Source organism: Tetrao urogallus (assembly GCF_951394365.1).
Source record: "Tetrao urogallus genome assembly, chromosome: 7".
NCBI lineage: Eukaryota > Metazoa > Chordata > Aves > Galliformes > Phasianidae > Tetrao > Tetrao urogallus.
The window spans coordinates 6,181,382-6,208,624 of record NC_136820.1 but is presented as its reverse complement, the minus strand read 5'-3'; the positions used below and the strand labels follow the sequence as shown (position 1 = coordinate 6,208,624).

Here is a 27,243-nt window from a genome sequence, read left to right as displayed (position 1 = left end):
CTTATTTATAGTCCTGCTCGTTGTCTTATTTACTGCCTTCCACTTTGTTTTGTGATGATGTGTGATGTTGTCAGCATCAGAATCGCCACTTTTGGAAATAAATTCATGGTGTTAAAGTTCATATGTGGCTGTTTGGTTTTTGTTTTTTTATTTAGTGTGTATTGAGAACCCTACGCAGAAAGCAGCAGGGTTGGAAGTTGTGGAGGGCTGACCATTTTCAGAATGGAGATGAAGACACACATGGGTGGAGCCATGTGCATGAAGGATGGGCTTACATTCTACTTATAGATAGTGGAAGATGAGGTTACAAAACTTCTTGATAAAGGAATGGTTGCATGGTTTTGCTCAGGCTGACTGAATTCATGCTCTGCTGCAGGTGGGGAGAGCTCTGCTAATAGGCTGGGTTGAGTTGAAGGAGTAGCAAAAGGTGGTCAGAGACTTTTTTTCCCAGTACATGTTTGCGGCTCTTGGATGTCTGGTATGTTCTGACAACTCATCTCTTGCCTTAGCTCCTTCAAGGGGTGTATGTGAGAGCATGTGGCCCATTCGTTAACCACTTCCTTCTTTTTCTGCTCAGAAGAAGAGCTGCACCTCTGGGGATGTCTGCAGCTGCTTTTGCTATGCTCTGTGGTTGTGTTCTGCTAGGTCTCAGCAAAAGGCATGGGAAACACCATAGTCTGAGATTTAGACTCTGTGTAGAGGGATTGGTACAGCAGGCAGTACTTGCATGAGTTACTGTGCTTGAGAACTGCAGAGCTTTGCTACTTTGGTGGCTGTCCTGCTGCTGCTGAGCTGGGAGAGGAGTGAGGAAGACAGAGGGACCTCCAGGAAGTACTACACTGCTTTGCAAGTTGTATGTTGTTATTGCAAGGTTGCAAACTTCAAGGAGCTTTAGGCTCCTTAGGGACAGAACTTAAATTCTGCAAGCCTAAGGATTTGGCTCTTCCTCTTTCCTTTCCTTCCCCAAAATTCATAGCCTGTGCTGTCTGACATGCAGTTCTGTTGATATTTGTGCTCTTGCAGGACCATAATGTGTTATGTAGCTGTCTGGTGATGCTGTTGTTAATGTATACCATATCCTTGTGCATTCTTCTGAGATTTACCACAAAGCAGTATCTTTGACTCAGTTAGGTGAGGATGTGTGTATGTATGTATATGTGGAAACTGCTGCGTTCTGCCTTCTTCCTGACATCCTGGTTGCTATAGTGCAGTGATCTATTTGTGAACACATAGAAGATCATTGCTATAGTTAAAAGAAACAGTGTTTCCTGGCCATGACTTCCTGGGCAATCTCTTCTTCTGGAGTGCAAGCTGCAAGTGATGCCATCACGTTCCCAGGGACCTGAGGAGTGACACCGTAATAACAGCTGCTTCCAGTTTGTTGCTTTTCTCTACCAGCGTACTCGATAATATTTAAAAATAGTTTCTCTAAATCTAATGCTTGCCTGTTATTCACTGTACATTCCTGTGCTTCAGCCATCTTTCGAACAGACTGGCTGTGCAGTGTGTCGTGGCATTGCGTCCTGTGCTTGCTTTTGTAATATGTGCAGTTGTTGTGCTCCTGCATATGCACATACACAGATGTTTTCATGCACCTGCCCAGCCAGGGAAAATGTAGGAAATAAGGCAGCATTAGTGGAGTTCTGTCTGAACTGCTGTATTTTTTTTTTTCCCCCCTTCTCCCTGCAGGTGTGAATGAGAGAGGCTCTCTGCAGTATTTAGTGTCCAGTTGTGCTGGCTCCAAAGAACAGCAGCATCGCAATGCCCCCTCCTGCTGATATAGTGAAGGTGGCAATCGAATGGCCGGGTGCCTTCCCCAAGTTGATGGAAATCGATCAAGTAAGTGCCTGTGTGCGTCTGCTCCTATGGACCTAGAGAGAGAATGTGTGCATGTATATGTGTCTGTGTGTGTGTGTGTCTGTCTCTGCATCTGTTTACTTAGATGCACACGCTTCTGTGAGTACATATGCAGTATAAGGCGCTTTTAGCAGAAGGGGTGTAACCCTCTTCCTCTGTGACTGCTTAATTTTTGATGTGTTCTGCTGTGTTTTTAATCTGCTTTTTTCTTTTTAAACAGCTGCTAAACTGAGGCATTTACTCCCTACGTAAACCCACTTTAACACTTTTGTGCCTTAATTTTGTTCAACTGTAAAACTGCGGTAATGTTGTTACCTCCTTGCAGAAAGTCTTTGCAAATTTTTACAGTCAGTGCTTTGCATTTGTAGTGTGATCATGCTGAATGGCTGCAGCAAGTGCAGATTTTGGAACTTGAGCAGTGGCACATTCTGAGCAGGGGAGTCTTTGTGGGTATCTCATGGCTTGTTCTGTTCCCCTGGTTGTTTCTGTTGCAGTGGCTGCACGAACGGAATTGATCTGAGGCAAGGTACAGAAATGAATGAATTCAAACTTATGAATTAAGCTCTGTAGGTTTTTTGGGGGGGCAGGAGCTGACAGATTAAGTTATACAAATGCTGTGCTTTGCTCTGGACTTCCTAAAGATTGGTGGTTGTGGTTGTTTTTTTTTCTGTGGCACATGCATTCACATTTATGAGTTACACTATAGGTTATTTGTAGTGGTGGGAGAGCTGATTAAGTTATACAAGTGCTGTTTTGTGTTCTGGACTTCTCTGAGATTATTCTTTTGCTGCAAATGCATTAATATTAAAAGCGATGTCTTTAATATTTAACAGCTTCCCCATAATGTGCTGAAAGCCTACATCATGCTACCTGTTTAAAATAATTATTTCTGTAAATAGTATTCAGAGCAAAGGAAAGCTTGCAAGCCTTTAATAATGTGCTTATAACATAAAGTATCTAGGGAACGAGAACATTATGAAACTCTATTAAGGAGCAAATCTGAATTTGTGCTGAAAATGTTTTACTGAAATAGAATCCTATTTTCTTTGTGCAGTGCAATCAGTTTCACTTCTAGTTAACCCCACAGTGGTGTGTGCCTAGTATTTAGCACTTTGTACCTTATTTTCCAGACCTGCCATGCTTCTGCATTTTCACTTGCTGAAATTTTTTAGTAAGCATATCAGTGCAGATACAAATCTCTTGCCTTCTGGCGTGAAGACTGTTTGACTTTTTTTTCTTCTTAAATAACAAATGGCAGACACTGTGCATGCTATTTCAGAGGAAGATGCTTGTTAGTCATGGTGAACATCAGCTCATTGCCACCGAGTACACTGGGGATGAAGATCGAGTATTTTTCGGTCTTCTTTCAAGCAGCAGCAGAATAATACCAAAATTATTGTTTTTAATTTACAAAAGGGCTTAAAATAGCTCTACAGCCACGATACATGCTTTATCTAAATTATTAGCTTTCTGTTCTGGAACTTTGTTTTAACTTTACTGTATAAGAATTAGAGAGAACAAGAAGGATGAATGCTGACTTGCATGGAGTAGCAGTCAGCTCCCCCATGCCAGTTTGTGGGGAGGAGAAGGAGGAAAATAAGGCCGATAGAGGAAAGACTAACAGGCCTTGCTATTCATGCAGTGACAAGAGGGGCAATGAAAGCTAAGGGGCTCGTCTCTTTTCTTCCTGACACAGAAAATGCAGATTTAGTGACAAGAAATGAAGATGGGAGAGTTGTATCACTTTCCCATACGCATAAACACAAACCTGCACGTTTTCCTTTGTTGGGGATGGGAGAAAAGTGGATGTGAACCTTAAAAACATGTGGAGTGAGGCATATTGCTAAACACAGCTCTGCTTTTGGTTCGCTTAGTGCTAACTTTGTCCCGATCTGTGTATTCAGTTGAAGAGTTTGTCTGAGATATAAATCAATTGCTCCACAGAATTGTAAGCAGTCAAAAGGAAAAGGAAGGCAGAAAAGTGGTGACTTGACCAAGCACTGCAACTGGAGTATGTTGTTTATCTCCCAGTTGGGATCTGCTCAGTCAAGCACCATGTGACACAATTCAGAAACCACCCAAAATTTTATCATCTTTACCTTTGTCCTTCCCCTCTGATCCCTTACCAGAAAAAAGGGAGCATTTAAAAGAACAGCACTGGATTACTAGCTCCAAGAACAACAGAAAAATAACGCACTGTACCATAACGCAAGTTCTGCGTCTTTCCACACACTGAAACTGTTCCAAATATAGAATTAAAAATACCATGGAAAAGAATAGAGGAAAACTTGTATTATTTTTTAAATTGCTTGTTGGATATTCTTGGGAGCATTTATAACTCAGCTGTGCAGTATCCCTGTTCACCTACTGTGTATATGAATGTTTTGCTTAGCAATGAAGAGAATAAGATACTTTCAAAATAGAAAATTTTACTGTAAAAACCATGGTCATTGTCAATAGTATGTTGGAAGTTCTTGGGCCTGAAAAGAGCTCATGAGTACTTTATTTCCACCAAATGATAGTGAGCTTTGTTGCATACCTGCCCTTCAAGTGCATGATTTCTGATGACATGAATTTGGAGTCAGGGAGCTTTTCTAGTTGATGCTTTTCTCTTTGTTTCTGTAGGATTATTGGCCTGGGTTCATCAACAGTGTTTTCAATATTAAGCAGACAGAATTAGTCTCACTGGGGAAGGCAGGCTCTTTGCCTGCATAACATATAATTAAGTGCTTTCCTTAACCAGCCTCTGCGCCTAACCTTTCTTCTCGTTCATTGAAATATTCTATTTGATGTCAGAGCTTTGAAACTGCTTGTTTTCTGGAAAGTTGCTTTAAATAAGAAGGGAAAAAATGCATATTACTCGCATCCCCCTCTCATTAGAAGGGGTCTCATTAAGTCACACTAAACCTAGCAGCTGGCAGTTGCCTGTATGTGTTAAAGCTCGCTTGAAAGCATGAGCAAACTAGTGTACTTTTCTGCTGTCTCTTTGAGAGATAGACTTCAGTGATTTCAGTCACTCTCTGTCAGAATGTTTTGGTTTTGTCATTTGAGTTTCCTCCTATTCCCAACGTATCCTCAATTAAAAAAAACTGGAAAAACTGTTGAGACTTGTGCTCCTCTGAAGTGTTGCCGTATACCCGTCTTGTGGCAGTTAGTACTGTTGTGAAAGTTCATTTTCAATGAAGATGTTTAATTATGATTTATGGATATAGGGATGATCGTCTTCTGAGGTCTTCCTGTTGTGTAAGCAGAGAAAATGGATTGGTGTCAGATTTTGCGTTCGGATCTTTGGCAGTGATTTTTGGGGATGCAGTGTGGGGAAGAGAGGAATGTGTAGGTGCTGACTGCCTGTTACCTTCATCTCCCAATCTTCTTGTTTATTAATCTCAATTAAATCTGGAAGAATAAGAGTGTGGGGCCATGCGGGCTCTATACAGGTTAACTGGCTTGTTGACAACGTTCTCCAGTTTGTTATAGAGATAGCCATTTTGTAATATGATGTTATTTCTTGCGTTCATCTGCACATTGATGTGCTTGAATTTGTGTCCATTATATTTATATATACAACCTTTTTTTAGTGCTTAAATTATTTTTGATAAAGCCAGTGCTGGTTTTGGATAACATGGGTATTCCGGCCTTCACAGTGCGAATTCACAGCTCTCTTTCTGAAGCTGGGGAGGCAACATCCAGAAGAGGCACAAGGCAGATATTTGAGGTTGATAGCAGGTTTTGCCTATCCACTCATGTTTGTGTGTTAATGGTGTGTACTGAAACCAGAGCTTCTTGAAACCCTGTGGTGACTTTCCTGACCGCTGGAGGTAAACATTGTTCCTACATAAGGAAACAGTTCATAATTAAACACTTAGTTGTGCAGTCTCTTCCTTTAAGTTTACTTTTATCTACCAGATCATTAAATTTAGATAGAATTAGCAGATGTGAATCTATAAAATCGGCTCAAAAAAAAGAAAAAGCCCCAAACACCACAAACCAAAATCAAAACAAAAAACACAGCTGCGTTTTGCTTTTCGAAGCACAATCTTGACCTGGTAGGCAAAATTAACAGGAGTGCTATCAAATGACAATGTCTTGTTGAAACACTGCAGTGCATCACGTAGGGGGTAATTGTGGGCTGCTTTACGTTAATGCTCTCTCTAAGGTTTAGATTTCATCCTCAAACTTTTTTGAAGAATGTCTTTCAAATCACTGTTGTCTCTTCTGCCAGTGTATATGTGCCATTTCAATTGCTGGTTTTCTTTCTTCAGAGAAGTCATTGCACTTCACTGCATTCTGAAAGGAAACCAAAGAAATTTTTAAATGGGACTTTTCATTTGAAAAGTTTTGGATTTCAGACCTGAACCTTTTGGGTTTCAGACCTAAATCTGGACCCTTGGGGAATGGTAACTGATTTAGCTCTGTTTCACAGACTGTGTGGGGAGACACAGTTCAAAAGCAGTTGTGAAATGCTTAATTAGAGAAAGGAAAGTGGCACTTTGCTTCTGCAACGTGTGTAGACTAAGAATAGCTGTAGTTCCTGCGAGTGCTGTCACCAGTATTAGAAGTATAGCTGTACAGTCCTAGCAGCACGAGCACCAGAATTGCTCAGGTGATGAAGGAGGAAGGAGTGTTGAGGTCTGCTTATACAAGAGGCTGTACCCTGAAGCATTGCTCCCTATCTTTAGTGATGGCTCCACACATCATCTCTTAAAATCAAGGCAAAGCGGGTCATGGTTAATTTTTTAGAGTGAGACTTTGTATACTTTTACAAGTTTGTGGGAAGGGAAGAGCATTTCTCTTCCTTTATCCCTAAAAGAGAGAAACAGACCAATGGATGAACCAAAGGATTGCTGACTTTTCCAAACATGAAAAAACCCACTTGACTAACTTAAGCCAGTTAGCTGAAGTTAGGCGTATTCAAAGCCAACTTCCATGTTTTAAACAAAGACTAGCAATTGTATAAATTTATTGCTTCCTGTTGTAACTGTCAATATTTCAATTTCATCAAATGGAAGATGAAACTGCTTGTAGTACAGGTAGTAGCCAGGATGTCATCGTAGCGGAATTATTTAGCATTTTTATTGTCAATTTAGTTTTATAATTAATAAATTGATTTATAATTAATAGAACTGGTAAGGAAATCATATCTACTAAATTAATGTACCATTTTCTTTGTTGGGATAGTGAAAAGTCTAAATTTTATGTTACTGAAGAGCTTTTTTATCTAGAAATAAGAATAGCATTGGAAAGAGTAATGCAGGTTTGTTTTTTTTTTAATGCATTGAGTGTAATTCAGTGCACTAAGGCGTGCATATGCACGAACAGCACAGCACTTAGTTAACGTAATCATTGTTAATTGCAATAGATGGGGAAAATATGGTATGTTTTCTTATGGGACCATACGCCTGGGAACAATCATCATGACAGCTTCAGTCCTCTCTGTGGTGGCAGGCAGCCATCATGGGTGAAAGCATCATTTGTGTGTTAAGTTTTATTAATCTGGCTGTGATCTTCTCTAAAGCAGTGTTGCTACTGCTAGATCAGAGTCTTTCAAGGCTGTGAATTGTCATCCCAAGCTGGGTGGCTGAAAACAGATCCTGAAGGCATGCTTGAAGTCATGTCCCTCTTACAGTCATGCAGAAATAGCATCTCAGTATTCCTGATCCCTGGCACAAAGGATGTGAAGGAAGAGCTTCTTAGGAAACAAGAGGAGAATTAATACTATTTCACCTCTTTTACTTTGAGTCTGATTTAGCGTGGTTTTTGATGTCTTCAGTTGATAGCCCTCTGAAGGGTTAAGTTTTTGTTTGTGATGTTGGTTTTTTGGTGTTTTTTTTTTTGGCTGTTGTTGATCCTTGTGTGCTTTTTTCAAACAGCGGTAATCTCATCTCTTAAAAGTTAATTCAGCTATATTGAAAAGAAATGTTTTGTGTAAGATGAGATTCCTGGAGTTGCACAGCACTTGAATTAATTGCGAGGTACCTCATTCACATTCTGGCCAACTGGAGTATCCAGGAGTACTTTATAATTCGATTATATTCTTCTTCTGGGACTCCAAGATTATACTGCAAAAGAGATCTGCAAAAAGAAATCTCAGAATGAAATTTTGTGCCTTAGTATGGGGGCTTTTCTGTGCTGGAAGGCCAGCAGTGTGTCAGTCATAAGCTGTGGGCTTGCAGAGTTATTTAGATTTGGTTTTCAGAGGTATCCTCACCTAATAAAGTGGTTGTATGGAGAGCCACATCTTAAAGCCTCACTTTGAAACGCTTGTCCTCTGAGTGCTATTTTAAATATGTGGTGCAAGTATTTTGCAAGTGTGCTGTAATCCACTGGACTGTGGGTCCTTAGGTGCTTTATTACCTTTTAGTACTCCTAACTGAGATTTTTGTGTCCCTAAAAAGTCCTGGAGGAAGCAGGAAATAACATAGCTTATTAGGATCCCAGCATGTGAAGTAAGTTGTAAAATTCTGTTTTGCTTGTTTTAATAATGTTGTTTTTCACACCAGAGCACTGCTTCTTTATTTTACAATCAAGTTGTCATCTTTAGTGTGATCTCTGGAGCAATGCTTAAATGTAGTGAAACACAGATTTCAGTATTACTGTAGCCCAGTGCCTGAGGAATGAGTCAGGTCTCACTGTTGTTCAGTGGTAGTCAGTGGAGGGAGTGGATCCCAGCCGTGGCTCCGATCACGGCAGGTAGGCTGGGCTGGCTGGAGACCAAAGCTGCCCAGGACCTTCCCCTTGCACGAGGTTGGCCCTTATACTTTGAGAAATCAACAGCAAGGTGAATCCAGGAGCCGGGCCTCCTGGTGCCTGGCCCACTAGTATTTGCTGCTGCTGTAACTCGTGTAGTGCAACGGGAACAGATGAAGCTTCTACTGATCAAGAAAAGAGGTATTTCTGTTTTGTAAAATTCATAGAAATGACTTTCACACCAAAAGATTTGTTAGCAGAATGCTAGCATTAATTACAGACAGAATGGGCTGTTTATTGGCTTAAGATTCTCCTTTTTTTGACAGATGTGTAGATCAGCAACAGAACTTTGACGCTGGACGTTTTCCACTAACAGATGTGATGCATCTGCTGTTTTTTGGCTTAATGGCAACAAGAGTCAAGGTTTTTTTCTCCTCTCATTAGAAGGTGTCAGGCAGGGAAGGCAATATCCCAATCCTCATCCAAAACAAACAAACAAAGCCGTTTGAAAAGGAAAGGTATTTAGCCTTTGGCCTAAAGGGAGCATCTGGCATAGCACCGTGGGAGTACACCTGAACTGCACCTGTAACACAGGCTGCTAAACAGATTTGGGCTTCTGTCGTCTTCATGATACACGCAAACACAGTCTCTTTGATTTGGAAGTGCTTTAAGCCCAGGTTAGTGTACTTATGATTGAACTTGGTTTGAGCTTGGATTGAGCTTGGTCAGCATTGTCTGTTTTGGGCTGTTGCTCATCCTGGAGTTTCCTTAGAATGAAACTTTCCAACCAGCATGCCCATACTAAGTGCTGCTTGTTTGGGTGGTTACCTCTGTGGGGAACCTGAGGTGTAGGCATGAAAGGATTAAGCTGGCGGAGTAATAGGGGGAAATCTTGATCTGTGCTCTTCAAGTTACTACAGGAGTGGTATAAAATGCTACGCAGGCAGCATCCTGCATAGTGCAGGGTTGTGCTGAAGTGGACCCATGTTTGGGATCTGCACGTACCTGAGCGCAAGCAGCCTGGAGGTGTGTCCTGAGAGGCACACAGCTGAGCAGAAATGCTGACTAGATATTGCTGCCAGACTACAGACGTGAGTATGAGGTGTCAATGCAGATAAAGTTTTACTGGGTGTGCAAATTCACATCAGTTCTAGCACCGCCTATGCTTAGTGTTCTCTGTGTCCATGCAGACCAACAACTCGTGAAGCTATATTGTCCTGTTATTGTTTCCCATTAGGTTTCAGCTACAAATTTAATATCTACACTAGGATAACATGCTTATACTAACTGATGTGCTCAGTGCAGGATGGTTGTGATGTGCTAGCTGAAGGGGTTATCTCCTAATAGGGAGCGTAAGATTTGCTTTAGTCTGTTATTTCATGCATTAAAGCTACAGCTTGATCTTCTTAAAGCTTTAAGAAGATCATCACAGCGTGTGTAAAAGCACACTTCGTTTTTGCTAGCATAGGAGAGGACGTAAAGGCAAAAATATCTAAAAACTCTAGTACAAAATAATCATTTAGATGAAGGGAATACTTTGAAATAGTTTTGGTTTATCTGATGGTAAGGAGCTTTTTGAAGTATGTTAGGTAATAAAGTGCGTTTTGTTTATTTATTTAGAACTGTAAATGCAACAAAGAGAATGGATGCATTTTCGTAATAATAATTGTGAAAAGATGCAATTGACCAAAACGTCAAGCCGTTTTTCTCCTTGACAGCAGCCAAATATTGATAGCTGCACCAAAATAAAACCTGCAGAAAGTGGAGGTGAACTTTTACCTCATCTTACTTGGTTCATTTAAAAAAAACAAACAAAAAAACCAATCTCATTGCTCACCCTTTTGCCACTTGTAGAGCAAATAACACAAGAGTGCCTGTCCTGCAGCCTGCAACAGCCCTTATGATGCTCACAACTGGGAGCTCTTGTGATGGTGGCATTTGTCTGCTTGGTGCAGTAGGGGAAAGTTGTGTCTATAGTTACACGTAGGGGGAGTGGAGCCTGAGGGATTATTAGAAGCAGGAGCTTATTAGGATTGCAAATGTAAGCTGTTTTACATTTGTTAATTTGTAAACTCACTGTAGTGCTATCCAGTTGCTAATGGCAAGCCCTTTGTATGAAGATTTGCGCTTTTTTTCATTCTGTTGCTGTGAAGTATGTTTAGTCACAGTACGGTGCAGTGGTGCACCAGGGAGCCCCAGCAGTTCTCTGAAGGGCTGCAGGCCATGTGTGGCCAGCAAGTGAGCCTTGCCCAAGCTTCAAGCAGCCCCATGCTTCTCCCTCCGTGGGATGGTTTTCTGCTAGGGATAGAAGGAAGAGAGCAGTTGAGAACTGGAGTTGATCACACAGGATTGTTGTTTGTTTCCCTGTGTGTGTGTTTTCTCCTCCACAGGGAGATGTGATTTTTTGCTGTATGAGGAGAAGCTAGCACTGTTGGAAACTGCAAAATGCCTCAGAGCAGGGGGACAGCAGGTCAGAGCAATCACACGTAGGTGACACAGTGCTCCAGCCTGAGGAACTGATGAAGCTGTGTGGAGGAAAGCCTTTCTCTTGTGCAACTGGCTTGGTCTGGCTCCACTTGTGCTCACACAGGTGAAAAGGTGCATGCTGGTTATTGCAAAGGAGAGCACTCACACTTCTTGCCTTTTCTCTCATGTGCTGGCATTTGCTGTTCCTTTAGGCACACATAACAGGTCAGATGAGGATACGGATCCAGAGGAAAGCTTCTTTTTCTTTCTACTACATCAGTTTTTAGCTTGGTCATGTTCTCTGGTGTCTCATCTGTGTCATCACATGAAAACAATAGTGGCAGTGATGGAGATGGGAAGGGGGTCCAGCAAAGGGGTGCAGGATCCTTTCAGCAGATGCTTTCATTCAGCTTTGATTAAAATGCTCGTGTTGTGTTTCTGCCTGCTTATAAACAGACTTGGTAGATTGGACTGTTGAAATAACAAATCTTACCCAAGTTTGACGTGAGCAGGGATTCCCATTCCTGATTTTCTGTTCAGGCAATGGTGCAGTTCAGAAAACAAATCCAAGAGGAAAAGTAATTTCCCTCCCCATAACGCATCCTGCTACTGAGCTGAATTTTAGTCTAATCGGTTTTCCATAAACACTAAAGGCAGACTGCATCTTTTGGCAACAGTGTTGGCTTTGGGGTTGTTTATGGGTTGTTGTGTGGTTTAGTTTGTTTTCTTGTTCTTAGTTAAGAATTCAGTGAATTGCATTTGTTGAAAGTAGAGAGAAATCTGCTCTGCTGTTTGAGTGATTTGGGGAGTTCACACAAAACAACGTATCTATGTGATAATATGTGTGGTCACCCAGTCTTGGAGAGAAAAAAGAGCCTGCAGTTATCCAAAAGTGATATTTAGTCTGTTTCATTTTGCAGTGCAACTTCATCCATATTTTGAGTAAAACCCATAATTTTCTCCTTTTAGCCACCAGTTTCCCAAAAGCATTTGTATGTGTGCCCTGTATTTGTAGCAGTGTTCAGAGCACCATGACCAGACCAGTCTGCTCCTACTTCTTTGAGACCCAAAGCAGCAGGGCTGTTTTCCCTCAGTCTAAATGCTAGTGCCTGCAGATACAGAAAATAGAACTGATGCATCTGGGATCTTAACACCTTCTAGCTAATGCTTTAACAGAGAGGAGCCTGTGTATGCATACTCAGTGAGGATTACTGTCAACATATGAATGATAACTGAAAGGGACAAAAGAAGGTTTAAAAATATTGAATGTTTTCTTGCTTTAGATGTCATTCCTGGAAAATGCTCATGTTGGTATCTGAATGTTCTGTTTTTGCTGGGCAATGGGATGCAGTGCACACAAAAGACCTTTTGATTGCTCAGTGTGGAGAAGCTGTGTGGGTTAAAGATGCCAAAAAGGGCTGATAATGTCATCAAGAGTGTGCTTAGAATTGCTGTCCTTGTAACTTATCAGACCAAAGCACTGAAAAACTTTTGGACACTTCTAAGCTTAATGTTGAAAAGAAAACAAGGTACTGCTAACTTGTTTTTTTCTTTGGAATCAGTGCTTTAGGAATTATTTTAATATGCAGGCTATTACAACTCAGTGATATATATATTTTTTCTTCTTTCCTTAACAGAAAAAGCCACTGTCCTCTATAATAAAAGAAGTCTGCGATGGGTAAGTTCTGTGATGTACTGTGGTGTGGATACTGTACCTCTTTCAGTTATTAAATCAACATGGAGATAATAACTGTTCTGAAGAAAATTTAGGTATTCTTTATTACAAGTCATTAGGTTATTCAGCCTTGTAGTTGTATTATCTTTGGACTTTGAATTTATAACGTGTTTTGGATCAACTACCTGCAAGATGAGGCTCCAAACAAAACGCTTCCATCATATGTGGGCAGTTCATTTAGCCAGTTTGTTTCTGTTCTACACAGAGATGTATTTTGACCATCCTCACCTAATGGTTTTGATCCCTGCATCTTATAGGTGAAGGAACTGCTGCCCTGGCTGTGGCTTGGATTTTCAAGCACTGCACAAATATTGTTTCAAGCAATTGCTACCATAGAGGAGAAGCCAGTTTACATTTAATAGATTGCTGCTGAATTAAATGAGGTGGTGGTTTGAGCAATGTTATACATCATCTTAGCACTACAGACATTGGGTATTGTAAAAGCCAGCATAAAATTGTGGTGCTGTAAATGTTTTTAGTAATCTAGTGGTATAACTACAAGAAAGGAATTAGACCTGTTTTTTTTTTTTTTTTTTTTTTTAAACAGATCTGGAATGAATATCAGATCCTTATCAACTTTTTTTGGAGCACTGAAGTATCACTGTATTGACAAAATAGGGCTTTGTTTCAGTTATGCAAAGAGGAAATATCTAATTTAGGGGATGTATTTGTACTGAAGTTTTCCCTTTGTGAAAATACATACTCTTTAAAACTTTGGAGCACATCATTTAGAACTACGAATCAGTATGAGAAATACATGGGAGGGGCAGGCATTTATTTGATCACAGTCAAGTTATGCAAAGGATATTTTTTTTAACCTTTGACATTTCCTTTTGTAATCAATTTATTTTCATTTTTCTAAGGTGGTCTCTTGCAAATCATGATCAGTTTGCACTGCAGCATGCTGATAGTTCTAACTTCTACATCACAGAAAAGGTTGGTAAATCATTCAGCACAACTCTTGCATAGTGCACTAAAATACTTGCTACAATTTATTTTAAGCTAACATACATACAAGAAATACAGTTTTTTTTCCAGAATGATACCAATGAGGGTATGTGTACCAAGAGACCTTGTGTCATGATTTTGCACTGATTTCTTGTATTAGGAAAGTTGAAATAAAAGGCTGAATGTGCAGAGGCCCTCATGTCTATCAAGTTTAATCAGTCTTCAGCACTGAGATCTCAGCTTTCATATTTGTTCATGTTCAGTATTCTGCTGGAAAGTTGTGTTCAGGAAATTGAAATATGTAAAACACGAAGGACTCTTTGAAGTCTGAGGAGAACTTCAGTGCATATTGCTTCCCTCTTTGGTTGCTTACGTGGAAATAAGCTTTGATGACTGTGTAATATTTGCAACTCCTTCATGCCTGCTGCCTTGTCTCTTTCCTCCTGTGTGTATTCTGTTGCTGCCTTTTTTTCTGTCCCCAGATAGAATGGCAGTGGATGATTCATGAAGTGATGCAATGATTTCAGCACTGAGTAGTGAAATGGCTGTAGCTGTAATAAAAATGGAATGTCTAGTCTGAATAAATGGGACATACTCATATGAATGAGGCGAAGTAGTACATTCATTCCTAGCATTACTGATAGAAATGTTGAAATTGCACAGACACACATGCACACACACACACACAGAGTAATTTGTTTGGGAGGTTGCACAAGGTTGCTGCAGAGGATGTGCGCTTGCAGCCCAGAAGGCCGGCTGCATGCTGGGTTGCATCAAGAGTGTGTGACCAGCAGGTCAAAGGAGGCGATTCTGCCCTTCTTCTCTGCTGTCGTGAGACCCCACCTGGAGTATTATGTCCAGTTCTGGGGCCCACAACACAAGAAGGATGTGGAGCTGTTGGAGTAAATCCAGAGGAGCACTGTGAAAATGACTAAAGGGCTGGAGCACCTCCCCTATGAGGACAGGCGGAGAGAGTTGGGGCTCTTCAGCCTAGACAAGAGAAGGCTCTGGGGGGACCTTACAGCAGCCTTCCAGTACCCAGGAAAGCTGGGGAGGGACTTTTTATAAAGGCATGTAGCAACAGGATGAGGGGAAATGGCTTTAAACTGGTAGATGGTAGATTTAGACTGGGTGTTAGAAAGAAATCCTTTACCATGAGGGTGGTGAAACACTGGAACAGGTTACCAGCAATGTTATGAATGTCCCCATGGAGGCATTCAAGGCCAGGCTGGATGGGGATTTGAGCAACCTGGCTTAGTGGGAGGTGTCCCTGGCCATAGCAGGAGGGTTGGAACCAAATGATCTTAAAGGTCCCTTCCAACCCAAACCATTCTGCGAGTCTTTGACAAAGAACGTGATTCAAAAGCTATTGATGCCAGCATGAAGATTCCCTCAGAGTTAGAGGCTTTTGAACTAAATAGGCCTGAGCTTAGCTGAACAGAGGCAGATACCTCTTGAACTGCTTTGTTATCAGTTCAGTTTTTGCTTGCTTTTAAACTGAGGAGTGACTTTGTTTTGTTTTGTATTTCACTGTCGTTTAGGAACTGCTAAACTCAGCTGAGACATGAATTGCAGCAAGAGAAAAGTTGGTTCTTATCCCCACCCAAGAAATAAAGGGAACTTAGACACAGTGGAGCATTTAGAAAAACTAAATTTAGCAAGATTACTAGAGCAGTTGCTCATAAGATAGTTCTGCTTTTATTTTTTTTTCTCTCCAGCAGTCCATTTCTTCATTTAACTGTTTGTCACCCCAGACAACCTTCTCAGCAAGTCGTAGTCTGTTTTGGGATCTCTCCCTCTTTCCTTTTTTTTTTCTTAAAAAAAAAATCTCTTTTTCAAGTTTCAGTTGACAGACAGTCCATGACAAGGAGAACTATTGAAATAATTATTGTCTGCTGCATTTTCCCTCTACCCAAATTAAACATTGAGTCTGTTTTGCTAATTTTCCTGATTTGTGATGCAACGTTCTTCGATAAGCTAAGCACAGCTGAACTTGCCTGTTGGTGTTTAGACTCTGGATTGTACTGTATATATTTCCAAGATGAAGGGTTGAGCAAATACTTGGATTTGTTGAAGGAATTTGTCCTGATACAGAGGAGCCTTTCAGGCTTTGCCTCCACCTTTGGTGAGTAGGATCCTGTGGTTTTGGAGAAGATAGACGTTTATGTTCTGCATAAAAAGAGGCGTGATGCCTTTGCCAGTGTTTAACTTACACTGAGGGTGGAAAAGGGTGGTCTTCTAGAAGAGATCTGATCATACTGCTGAGAGGACTTTGAGTTTGTTTGTTCCCTACTGAAAATATGCAGTGGCTGAGTCACATAAATAAGAGAGAAGAGCTCTAAATGCCACCAGTATTACTCAGATGTCTGTGACTTTTATGAGATATTGCTCAATGTTTATCACTGTTTGTTGGAGTGAGGCTGTAAAGAGAGGCTTATATAGGCTGTCACCCCTTCTGCAGACTTTCCTTCGTTTGTGTATTGTGAGATATTGTTGCTTTCTGAATTAAAACGTGGAGAATGCTAGGTATGAGGACAAACGCGTGTGCTTCAGTGAAGCTGCAGCACTAATGATGAAGCCATAAAAGAAATGTTGCTTTAATTTATCTCTTACTAAAAGACCAGCAGCTCTTTTGCTACAGCTTCTGCTAAGCAAATGTTTTTAAGGCTCTCAGAGACTAACATAGTGGCACTATGTATAAGCCATGTTACTGCAGAGCCTGGGTGATTCCTGATTTGAGACCTTCCAGTTAGAGATGATTTTTAAAAAATGCCATCATGTTTAAAAATACCAGAAAGAAAAGCAATGTAGTGAAATGTTGTACAAGGTAGCTAGAAACTTGTAGTGCAAATGCTATACAGTGTAAGACTGTCAGCACATGGCTCACAATTGCTTATGTTTTTGGGTGGCAAACAGCGCATCTGTGTTTTGGTTGTCATATGCAGAACTCTTTATCTTTTGTAGCTGACCTATATTTCTTGATTATACTGTACATAAATGAAAATAACACCCAAACAGTTCTGTCTCTTACTTTTTATTTATGGCTGTACTTGGAAAAATGCCTCTACAGGAGTAGCAATAACTCCTTCAGACTGCATAAGGGCAATCTTCTAGCAAATCTTGAGTCAGGCTGTGTTTCTCCTGGAGGTGGGTCTTATCTCAGGAGCTGCAGTCTGGACAGCTTCTCCAGGGTTCTGCTTTGGCTAAATCTGTGAAAAGGCAGTGGAAAGTGTTAATCATGTATTTTTGGCAATTTTTTTAAAATTAGAAGTAAAAAGCAAGAAAAGCAAGGTAGGCACAGCTCCTAAGCTTGAGCCTAGCTGGTGTTTTAATCACAATGTGTTTGACTGTTATTGTATTGTGGTGTGCATCTCTTTATAAAATGCCCTTGTTGTCAGGAAATGCCTCTCTGAGACAGGTCAGACATATAAAAGCCTGACTCCTGAACCAGGATCTCATTGTGCTAGGTGCTACATGACAGAGAATACAAGTCACCTCTGCTTCGTTCTGTCCAGGTTGTAGTTGAGCAGATGTTTGTATGCATCAGGTGGAATAACTCAGGAACACTTACAGCCTTGGCAAGCTCAGTTTTAGAACAGAAAATGCTATACGAAGAGCAGAAAATGACTGTATGATTGTGCTGTGTGGTTTTCTGGGCTGAAAACCCTAACTAGGATTTCTACCCACTGTACTCCTTTGCTGGCAGAACTGGGAATCCAGAAGCAGACAGCCAAGTGATTCCATGCAGTGCATTTTAGGGTGAACCTGGTCTTCACATCTTAAGATATGGACATAGTAATGTCAGAGAGAATGCAGAGAAAGGCTAGTGAAATGATCTAGGGATTTGAGCAGCTGCCTCACAATGCAGGGCTTCCTTTAACATCTGCCGTACAGAAAAAACGAATGCTGAGGAAACATGAGGGAAACGAAGGCAGCCAGATCATGACCCTGAACAGCATCTGCTACTTTTACAGCTGGAGAAAGAATATGAGATTAGATGTGACAATGGGCTGACTCAGTGGCAAATGACTTAAGTTCATTTTTAGTCACTGAAAGTTTTAGTAAGGTGAGAGTTGAGAGATAGAGGTAATCATCAACATCGTGCTTCTTGGCATGACAGGACTGTACTGTTTTAGAAGAAATACTGAGGTAGTTAATCTGTAGTAATGTTTATTTTCAAGCAGGTTGCTGGCAACAGGGAGACTATCTTATGGATTTTCACTTCAGAATTTAAGGATAGCATTTTCCTTGGGGGGGGGGGAGAGCACTGACATCACTGAATGCTGGTGAAACCAGAAACCACATCCTAAAAAAAGTCCATACTTTGCATGATTTACTCATTTTCAGGTGGAGTCACCTGCAAAACCACCATCATTAAATATCGCTTGCTGCGTAAATCGACAGTGCTGTTATGCTATGAGCAGACATCCTTCTGATGGATTAAAAAAGAAAAGGCAACATTTATTTTTAACCTGTGTCAGTTCCCCAAATCAAGTAACCACAGACAGTTGTACCCATAACACGGAAGTGGGAGGCAGATAACAAGCAGCACCGTCGTCCTCTGAAAAGAGCATGAGAGCAGCATCCTGCAAACTAGACATCAGGAAAGATAGACTTAGCTGGGCACGTCCTGTCCTTGGTGAGATCGTGTGCAGAAATCAACAGGGAAGTGAAATGGGCAATAAAAAAAAAAAAGGCCTTGTTGTGTTGAAATTAGTTTTCTGATGCAGTTCACCCAGTGCATTCATGCACAGCACCCCTGAGGGCCAGGGCAGGAGCAGTGGCTCCTTATCAGATGCTGTTGTTAAGAGAAATTGATAAAGATCCAAGCGAGGATGGTGGTTTGCAGTCACTTTTGACAATTGGAATCATAGCTTGTTACGATAAGGTGAAGTCTTGCTTTTCAGTCTCTTCTTCGTTCCTACCACCATTTCTGTATGGCATAAACAGTTGTAGAACTACTGAATGAGTCAGTAAGGGAGCTAACCCAGCAGAAAATTTACCATCTTGAGGTTTTGATGAATTTGTGAGGGAAAAGACAGAAATTAGTATTGCAGTGTAAACAGGAAAGAGAAGCAGCTCATTTTGCAAGCAATACATGTAAAATTGCTCTGAGATTTGTTTAAGGGGAAGCCTGCCGGTGCTTGTATTCCTGTAATGTGGGCGTTGTTCTGCTCCTGCCTTGCATGTGCCCTTCTTATCAGACACAGTCTGTAAGTGAAGCATCCCTTCTCCATCTGTGATTACAGTCAGATTTTGCCACAGGTTCATTCCATATCAGCCTAAGACAGTGCAATGTCCAACTGATGGACATAAGAGGTCCTAGCTGTTCTGTTTTGTTTTGTTTTTAAAAAAAAGCCAAATTTCATCTCTCTTTCCATGCTTCCTTTAACTTCTCCTCCTCAGTGAATTCTGTGACAGGATTCCAGAATCCTGCCCCACACCTTAGATCGGGCAGACTCTTTGTTAAGTGAATGAAATGAATCGAAATGGCATAGTGTTAGCAGATTTTGCAAGGCTGTGCAGGTGCCACAAAATAGTAAGTATGTAGGAATGTGAGGGGAATACTGATGGTAGAGAAAAGCAAATGCTGGACGTTGATACAGTTCAAATCCGGACTGAAATCTGCCATTTATGTATCATTACTAATGAGTATATTTTCATGAGTAATGCAGAAGGGTGGATAAAAGGAGCAGGCCACTGAATACATTTCTCTAATTCCCTGCTTTTGTGCTACTTTCCATTCTTATCAGTGCATCAGATACCTTCATTATTCAGTCTTCCAACTCGCTGAAATTCAGTTGACCAATGAAAACAAGTTAAAATGCTGAAAATGTGAATGAAAAAGCCTTCAAAAGCACTCAACTCTACAAATGATTCACTTCTTGTCCTGCTATTTGCATATACTCCCACACAAGGAGCCTTTAGTGGCATGATGGAATTTCACATGAATATACAACTACAAGTTGTAGTCAGCAAAAATTCAGTCACGAGGAAAACCACCTTTGAGAAAGGACAAGCACCCGTGGCTCCAGGCTGCTTCTCAGCTTGGGGAAGATGAGGGTTAGAAGGATGTTCCGTGTGTAAGTGGAGCAAGGAGCTGAACGATGACAGCGAGAGCAAGGTGGAGGCAGGTCCCTTTGCAGAACAGCACAGAAGTCTCTCAAAATAATTGGAGGTGTCTTAGTGTCTGCTCTCCTCCGTTTCATGCACTGAGCATATAAGGAGACAGAGGTGGCAGGAAAGAAGATTAAAACTGCAGGGAATCTTGAAAGGTATCAGAAGGCATTTTTATAACCAACAAAAAAATCCAACTTAAATAACAACTGAATAAAAATGGTTTACAGTCAATAAGCAGTCAACGAGTAAAATTTAATTCAGTATTTTAAGAATATTTTAATTTAATTTGAAACTATGATACCAGTGTCTTATGCTGAGCATATCCTGATGCTTGTCACAAAGCTGGCAGCAAGTTAGTATTTTATTCCTAGTAGTTGCTCTGATGCAGTTTTACCATATCCTTACCTTAGCAGCAAAGTCAGCACTCACAGCATTCTTCCCCAGCTCCACACTCTTCCAGTCCCCTGTGCTGCTGTTTATCACACCTTCAGATCTGACAAAATAACCGTTTCTGAGCCTGTGCTGTAAGCTGAACAGCTGCAGTGATCCAGCTCCTTTGCCGTCCTTTTATTCTTAGAGACCAAGTTTGAGCTAAAAAGGGTCCCTCTCAGACACAGAGCACGTGGTGGGCAGTGCAGACACACAAACAAATCTAGAGGCAGGCTGTGCTTCAGGACCAAGATTAAGCAGAGTTGATTAAGCAGATTAAGCAGAGACCACGCTTACAACTGTAAGTTCTTATGTTGAACTGATGCTCTCTGTTTAGTTTAAAACAGCACTGCTGATGGTGTCTGGCATTAACTGGCTGCTGCAGCATGCTGAGTCAGTCCTTTAAGTGAGACCTGTCTTGTCCTGAGTTGTAACTTAATGGTAGTCATTATAGACGATCAAAAATGGCAGTTAGTTATCATTTTGTCCATCCTTACTACTTGGCCATACTCATCTTGATGACGATGTTACGGAGTTGCTAACTCTAGCACCAAGTGTATTTCATAGCTCTAATTTTTTGTGTCAATTTGGAGGAAGGTATAGTAAAATAATAGCAGTGTGAAAACAGGGAAGAATCAACTTCATAGTGATGTAACTAAGTAAAGAATTTTGTATTTCTTGGCAGTTATTCATTAGCCTGGTTAGAGATGCCTGCAAATAAGACTGGTCAAGCGTAAAAAGTGCTGAGCAAGCTATAAGCACAGGAACCAATGCTTGTAGGTTTTCCTCAAATATGTTAAGAAAACATACAACTCCAACCAACTGTAGTGAGTTGAATTATGAGATATTTTGCTGGCTATAGCAGGTTATTATGAGACGAATACATGGCAAAATAAACTTCAGTATTGAATGATACTTTTTTCTGAAGTATGCCTCCAGAAATGGCATAATTGTTTTGGTAGCATTTTTTGAAAACAAACATACATACCTTCATCTCTCCCCGGGGCTTGGGGGACTCCTAATGCTCTGTTAACCCTACTGTTTACATGCAAGCCTCTTGTGTAAGTTTTGAGCAAACTCTGACCGTGGCACAATAAAGGCGACATTCTGAGAAGCGACAGAATCTGGTGGAAGATGATTTAGATTTGTGTTGCTTCAGCTGGTGGACTTGAAAGTTAGAAATTCTTAAGAAGAGAATACAAAGCTAAAAGTCCGGGTATCCTCTACTCTTGTAGTTTTGTAGTTCATGTTGTTTATTTGGGTGTTGAAAACTCAGCTTGGAAAGCATTGTGTAGGGCTATGGTGCTTGGAAATGCCAAGTATTCAGTTACATTCTTATGAGTGTAGACTTTTGCTAGGTGTATTATTGCAGGTGGGGCTCATTTGTATCCACAGTATGACTGTTGTCTTAGTCCTAGGCAATGTTTATAAGAAATGTGTTTTCTTGTCACAGTTTCCTCAAGGGCAGGAATAAATAACAGGAATAAGCTTTCTAAGTACATATAAACAGCATGAACCATGTCTGCAAACTTTATGTACAAGTGGGAAGCAGAGAGATCAGAAGTACCTTGGAAGAGCTGCCCCCGAACCCTGCAGGTGGTGGTGCACCCTGTCCTGAATAGCTGCAGTGCATATGAGTGCAATTGCCAAAGCTGGGCTGCTGAGCTGGAATGACGTGCTGTTATTGCAGAAAGGCAATCTGCAGGATGCTGTCCCTAATGCTAAGCAGATTAACCGTGTATAAATGTTGCGATTGAAATTAGCTGGCACGCTGAATACTGCATCACACAGTTCATGTAGGAAATCCTCTTGGCTTAATTGTACACTTAAAGGCTGTTTCCTGGTAGATGCTTAAGTCATTAGTTAGTATGGATAAACAAAATTGGATTTTCGATTGGGGAACAACAAACCCTTTGCATGTTTTGGCTAGCTGGCTGCTTTAGGAACTTGATGCTTTGGAAACTTTCTGGTAAAAAAAAAAAACTTGAGCAGTATTCCTTAAGCCTTTGTCTAAATGAGGAATTGCAGAAAAGCTGGCTATCTCTTGTGGCAACAGTGACTGAGTTTACAGTGTAGGACAGGAAAGACTCATCAATACTTTGCTGTGAGCGAGACATGATTTGAGAAATGTCTTTGCTCTTTGTGGGCTGTTGCCTCTGACCTGCAGTTTTGAGTCTGAAACCTTTGGTGTCTCAGATTTAGCTTGGTAAATAAACAGGCCCCAAATAAAATGTTCAGGGATGCCTTTAAATACTGCGTGTGCTATTATTCCTTTGCTATTTTATATAGAACCTGCTGACGTCCAGTCACTAGAGGATAGTTTTCTCTTGTTTGTCTGTATGTGGTATCTGAACTTCAGCCAGGATATCAGTTTCCCTTTTTACTCTTGTTTTAAAATTCTTCTGACTGCAGAGAGAGAGGATATTTTTAACAGGAACCTTTTCACTTGCTAGGCTAGTTGCAGAATCAGTCTATCCAAAAGAAGTGCTCTGATGGAATTAGAGGTTTGTTTTTTAACCTGTGTGCTTGACTGGACAGAGTGTTTTAGGTTGAGCACAACTTTTTATGGGTTAGGCTTTCAGCTTGTGACAAAACTGTAGGTGAACAAAGTGTCAAGCATGCTTTCAGACTGAAGTGATGGTAAAACAGTGTAATTCAGGTTGTGGTTGACAGCTTGCTTCTACCTGAAAGGGAAGGTGTAATTTCTTCCCCATGTTTCCCTTGTTCTTTCCCCTCTTTCCCCCCACAACTCTTTCATTTCTCCCAAATATGTGCTTTCAGCAACTTTCTTGTGTTAGTGCTGGTGCTGAGCCCTTGCAGAGCTTATTTCTGTTTATTACCCATTCTTTCTTTCCAAGACTGTTCTCTGCCTCTTAATGAGGTGATGAGACTGACCTGTGAGCAGACCTGCCCAGCACCAGAGCTGGTGTGAGGTAGCCAAGGGAGAGTTGTGGGGGAACTCCCTCACTCCATTTTATGATGGTAAACCACTCAGTGAGGTCCTCAGGTCTCCTGATATCACAGCGATTGCCTCCTCACACAGCATCTTGTGTTTGCAAAGGGCTAAGAGTGTTTGCACAGATAATTGTTGTGGCTCAGGCAAAGTGGCTTAATTTGTTACACCACAAGCTCGTTGGCGTAGCTCATTTGATAGTTCATGTTAATTAGAGCAGGAAACAGGAGAAACTGTGCTTAAAATTCTGCTGCTGAAAAAAAAAGTTTGTGTCAGTGCTCTTTATTTATATTTAAGAACGGTCTAGTTACTTAGCTTCAATGCTGTCAAAATAGTATTAGTGGACTAATAGAATCAAGGTCATCAAGTCCTACTATCAACACTATGAAATCTTATCAATTCACCACTGAACCATGTCCCAAAGTGCAATGTCCACACATCTCTTAAACATCTCCAGGGGACTCACCGCCTCCCTGGGCAGCCTGTTCAAATGCCTGCTCACCCTTTCCGTGAAGAAAAATTTCTTCCTGACATCCGATCTAAACCTCCAATGCTGCAATTAGATGTCACTGCCTGGTGTCCTATCACTTGTCACGTGGGAAAAGAGATGGACACGTCTTCACTGCAGCCTCTTGTCAGGTACCTGTGGAGAGTGATGAGGCCTCCCCTGAGACTCTTTTCCAGATTGCCTCAGCTGCTCCTCATAGATCTGATTCCAGTTCGGAGCCTTGGAGAACACCACCAGTGCTGATCTGCCAACTGGATTAACCTCCATTGATAGCAACCTTTTTCAGCTCGGCCATCCAGCTGGTTTTTTACAGTCCATCTACCCAAGCCATGAACAGTGTCTCCAGGAGAATGCTTTGGAAAACAGTATCAAATGCCTTGCTGAAGTCCACAGCCTTTTCCTTGTCCACTAAGCTTGCCTTCATCCAAGTGAAACTGATGTGACTCCATACATGCATATGCACATGATCCAGCCCAGCTGAGCTCTGGAGGTTTAGCCTAAGCTGCTGATGGAGGCAGAGGTAGTTGACACTGGCTGTCAGTCCTGAAGCGACTATTTTTATTCAGTTGCACAGATCAGGAAGTGGTAACTCTTCAAGCTGCCGCAAGTGTTTGAAAAGTGAGCTTGTTTCAGCACTCATTGAGATTCAGCCACACAAATGCAGCCTTGCCACTTCACAGAGATTCCTTAGGTGTGAGGAGAAGTATAGCTGGATCTGATACTGTTTTTACTACCGGAGGAGCAAATTTGGCACTTTGTTAGTGTTATCTCTGTTGTGTATTTAGCCTTTTTTAACTCTCTGAGGAGTAGAGTCTGGCTGGCATCCCTGGGGCTGCTCTGGCAGGAAGGCGATGACACTATCAGGAGGAGACTGCTGAGATGAGTTAGCTGCATATGTAAGCAAAGATGCCATAAAAAACGTCTCCCTTGTACCCGCTGTGTTGTCTGACACTTTAAGCACTTCATTTAGAGTGAAGAAGTGGTGTGGGTGGACGGTGATCCTGCGGGTAACTAGAACCAATCCCACAGAGGACTTACATTCCAAGAAAGAGACAATGTGCTGGAGTTTTATTTTGGGACTACTTGTCCTGGTTTCAAGCAAGATTTGTCCTGTTTTTAGCTTTTTGGATTTGAAATGCATCTGACTGAGAGTTGAGAGAATGAAATGAAACTGGGGGAAACTGCCTGAGAAGAAATACGTCTTAATTTGTTTGGCTAAACATCAGACTGCAGAAAACCTGCAACAGAGTGTCTAGAGCAAAATTAGCCTTTCTCTCTTAATCTATAAGGGATTCCTCAGATTCCTTTGACGACTCAGGGTATCAGAGGAACCATAAATGCAGCCGTGAGTATGCACTGCTCTTGCAGATGTGGTCAGTGCCTGCTAGAGCACTCGCAGCTCTCAGTACTGTGCACTGGTGTCTTGTGCGTACAAGAGGCAGCTTGCTGCAAGAGGAGCAGGCTCCCCTGTGCTAACCACACCATGCACACGAGCATTGCCCACAAAGCTGTGAGGACACTGTAAGTGTATCCTGTAGCTTATGCCATGGTAACTTTTTGATCTACCCTCAGCTTTAGTTTAATTGGACATCTCATATGAGCTTAACCAAAATAAAATGTGTAATACCCCTTCTTTCTGCCAGCAGGGTTAGGAGAATGACTTACAGCACGGTTGAACTTTAGTTACTGCTAACAGCAGGGCTTTTTTTGCTTGGAGAGAGAATGCAAAGTCGTGGTGGCAGAGCTCAGCGGTTGATTCCAGTGGTTTAGGTCAGCATGTTCTTGTTATAGAAAATAGAGAGCCAGTGGGATAAAACTTACGTCCTGCAGATGTTTAATGACAGGTTTCAGCAAACTTACGAACTCTTCAGCTATGTAGGACGATATCAGAGCCAGGCACTGTGCACAGTATACTTCAAATAAATATTTAGGAGTTGCCAGTGGATGCTAAACTTCGAAAAATATGAAATAATTCTCAAAAGAGTTCAGATTTGTTAAAGCTACCAATTTCTTGAAGCTATAATAGGGAAAGTACTGCATACACGTTAGCTCACGTATCAAAGAGGAAAGCTATTGCATGCAAACAAGGGAAAATACTGTTGCTGTTTTAGTAAGACGTTTTGTTCAATGAGCATTTAATCTTTTTATATGTCTTAAAGGGAACTCTTTTCTTTCTCTTTCAGAATCGCAATGAGATAAAAAACGGAGCAATCCTTCGATTAACAACATCTCCAGTGAGTTATCATTCTGTTCCTCTCTCCCCTCGAAGTAAAGATTTGATTAGTACAATCACTGTGAACTACCTTGTGTATTTTCAAGCTTTAGGCACACTATATCCCCCTGCATAGAATGGTGATTGTGTGGTCGCTACATGACTCGTGTTGATCTTTTTTTAATTGAGGGGGCAGGGGCAGTGTTTGTAAGTGAAATTTTATGATAGGGTTGACACAATTGAATGTTTTTTTTTTTTTTTTTGTCTCTCACTTCTCTCCCATTGAGAACAGCTTTCATGTCTGCTTCCCTGCTGGTACTGCAGCCTTACTCAAGTTGTCTTGTCCTGCCTAAGAGCTCAGAGCCAAGAGAAAGGCTTATGGATTGAATCTAGAGAGCTCTTTTGGCAGCACAGGTCAGAGCTTTCCTGCTGTCTGGGTTTTTATTGAGTGATCAGCAACTGTAATGTTGAGATATTACTGGTTTTGCTTTATTTTTTTTCAATGCCACCTCCTATACAGCTCCTCAAAAATCATAGCAGAGTTACTGGTTGCCCTGTAGTGGCCTGTTTTCATGCTGTGTTGAGCAATACTGTTGCCACATGCTGAAAGCATCTTTTAGTTCCAGAAGATGTATTTCTCTGGCAGCAGCAGTCACATTTCCTTACTGACAAGTACAGTGTGCCATTAAAATGGTTTACCTCTTTGTGGTGGTACTGTAGTTTCTCCAGATTCAAAGCAGTCTTTTGGCCAAAGTCTGTGCCCATGCACTGCAGCTCATTTACGCATGAAGGATGGAGCTGTGTTGGTTTAACCTTTGGCTTCTGTTGAATCTGTTAAGACTGTGGTCAGTTACTGCCATCAGATGTGAAATCATGTCTATCTAGAAGACACAGAGAGATAATAGACACTTTCCAGCCAGTAGGGCCTAGCCAAGTAAAGAAACAGAGAAACGTATTGCTACAAACTTCTCAGGTCTTCCAGATACCACATTTCACCAGATTTCAACTCTTCCCCAGGCAGCTTAATTTGTTGGTAATTTATTTCAGACTTAGGTGATTAAATTTGTAACTCAGGTTTGTGTGTAAATGGAAAGTAAATAAGCTAATATGAAAATAGATGCATACTGCTGAAGTTTTTAGTTAAAAGTGTGCAGTATCAACCAACAAAAGTGTGGCTTTGTAATAGAAACCAAGAGATCTGTATTATCCTTTTAAGGGTCAAGTACAGGCCTTTATAGCTGCAGGAGCAAGCAGGAGCTTAAGATCGTGTCTCTGTCAGAGTGTGTGTGACTCAAAAGCCTCTTGCTCTTAATGTCACCACAGTACTT

The 27,243-nt window shown here is 41.2% G+C and overlaps 1 protein-coding gene across 1 annotated transcript in view; it reads left to right on the top strand.

Annotated features, from left to right (window-relative positions):
- Positions 1-1,761: 1,761 nt before the first annotated feature.
- The window catches only part of ELMO1 (engulfment and cell motility 1), a gene marked incomplete at both ends in the record, with an annotated part of 245,247 nt that continues 219,765 nt past the window's right edge, over positions 1,762-27,243 (top strand). The window contains 4 exons of the mRNA XM_079538185.1: positions 1,762-1,839; positions 12,648-12,688; positions 13,609-13,681; positions 25,887-25,937. Of these exons, the coding sequence (XP_079394311.1) occupies positions 1,762-1,839; positions 12,648-12,688; positions 13,609-13,681; positions 25,887-25,937 (243 nt within the window). The remainder of the gene's footprint in view (positions 1,840-12,647; positions 12,689-13,608; positions 13,682-25,886; positions 25,938-27,243) is intronic.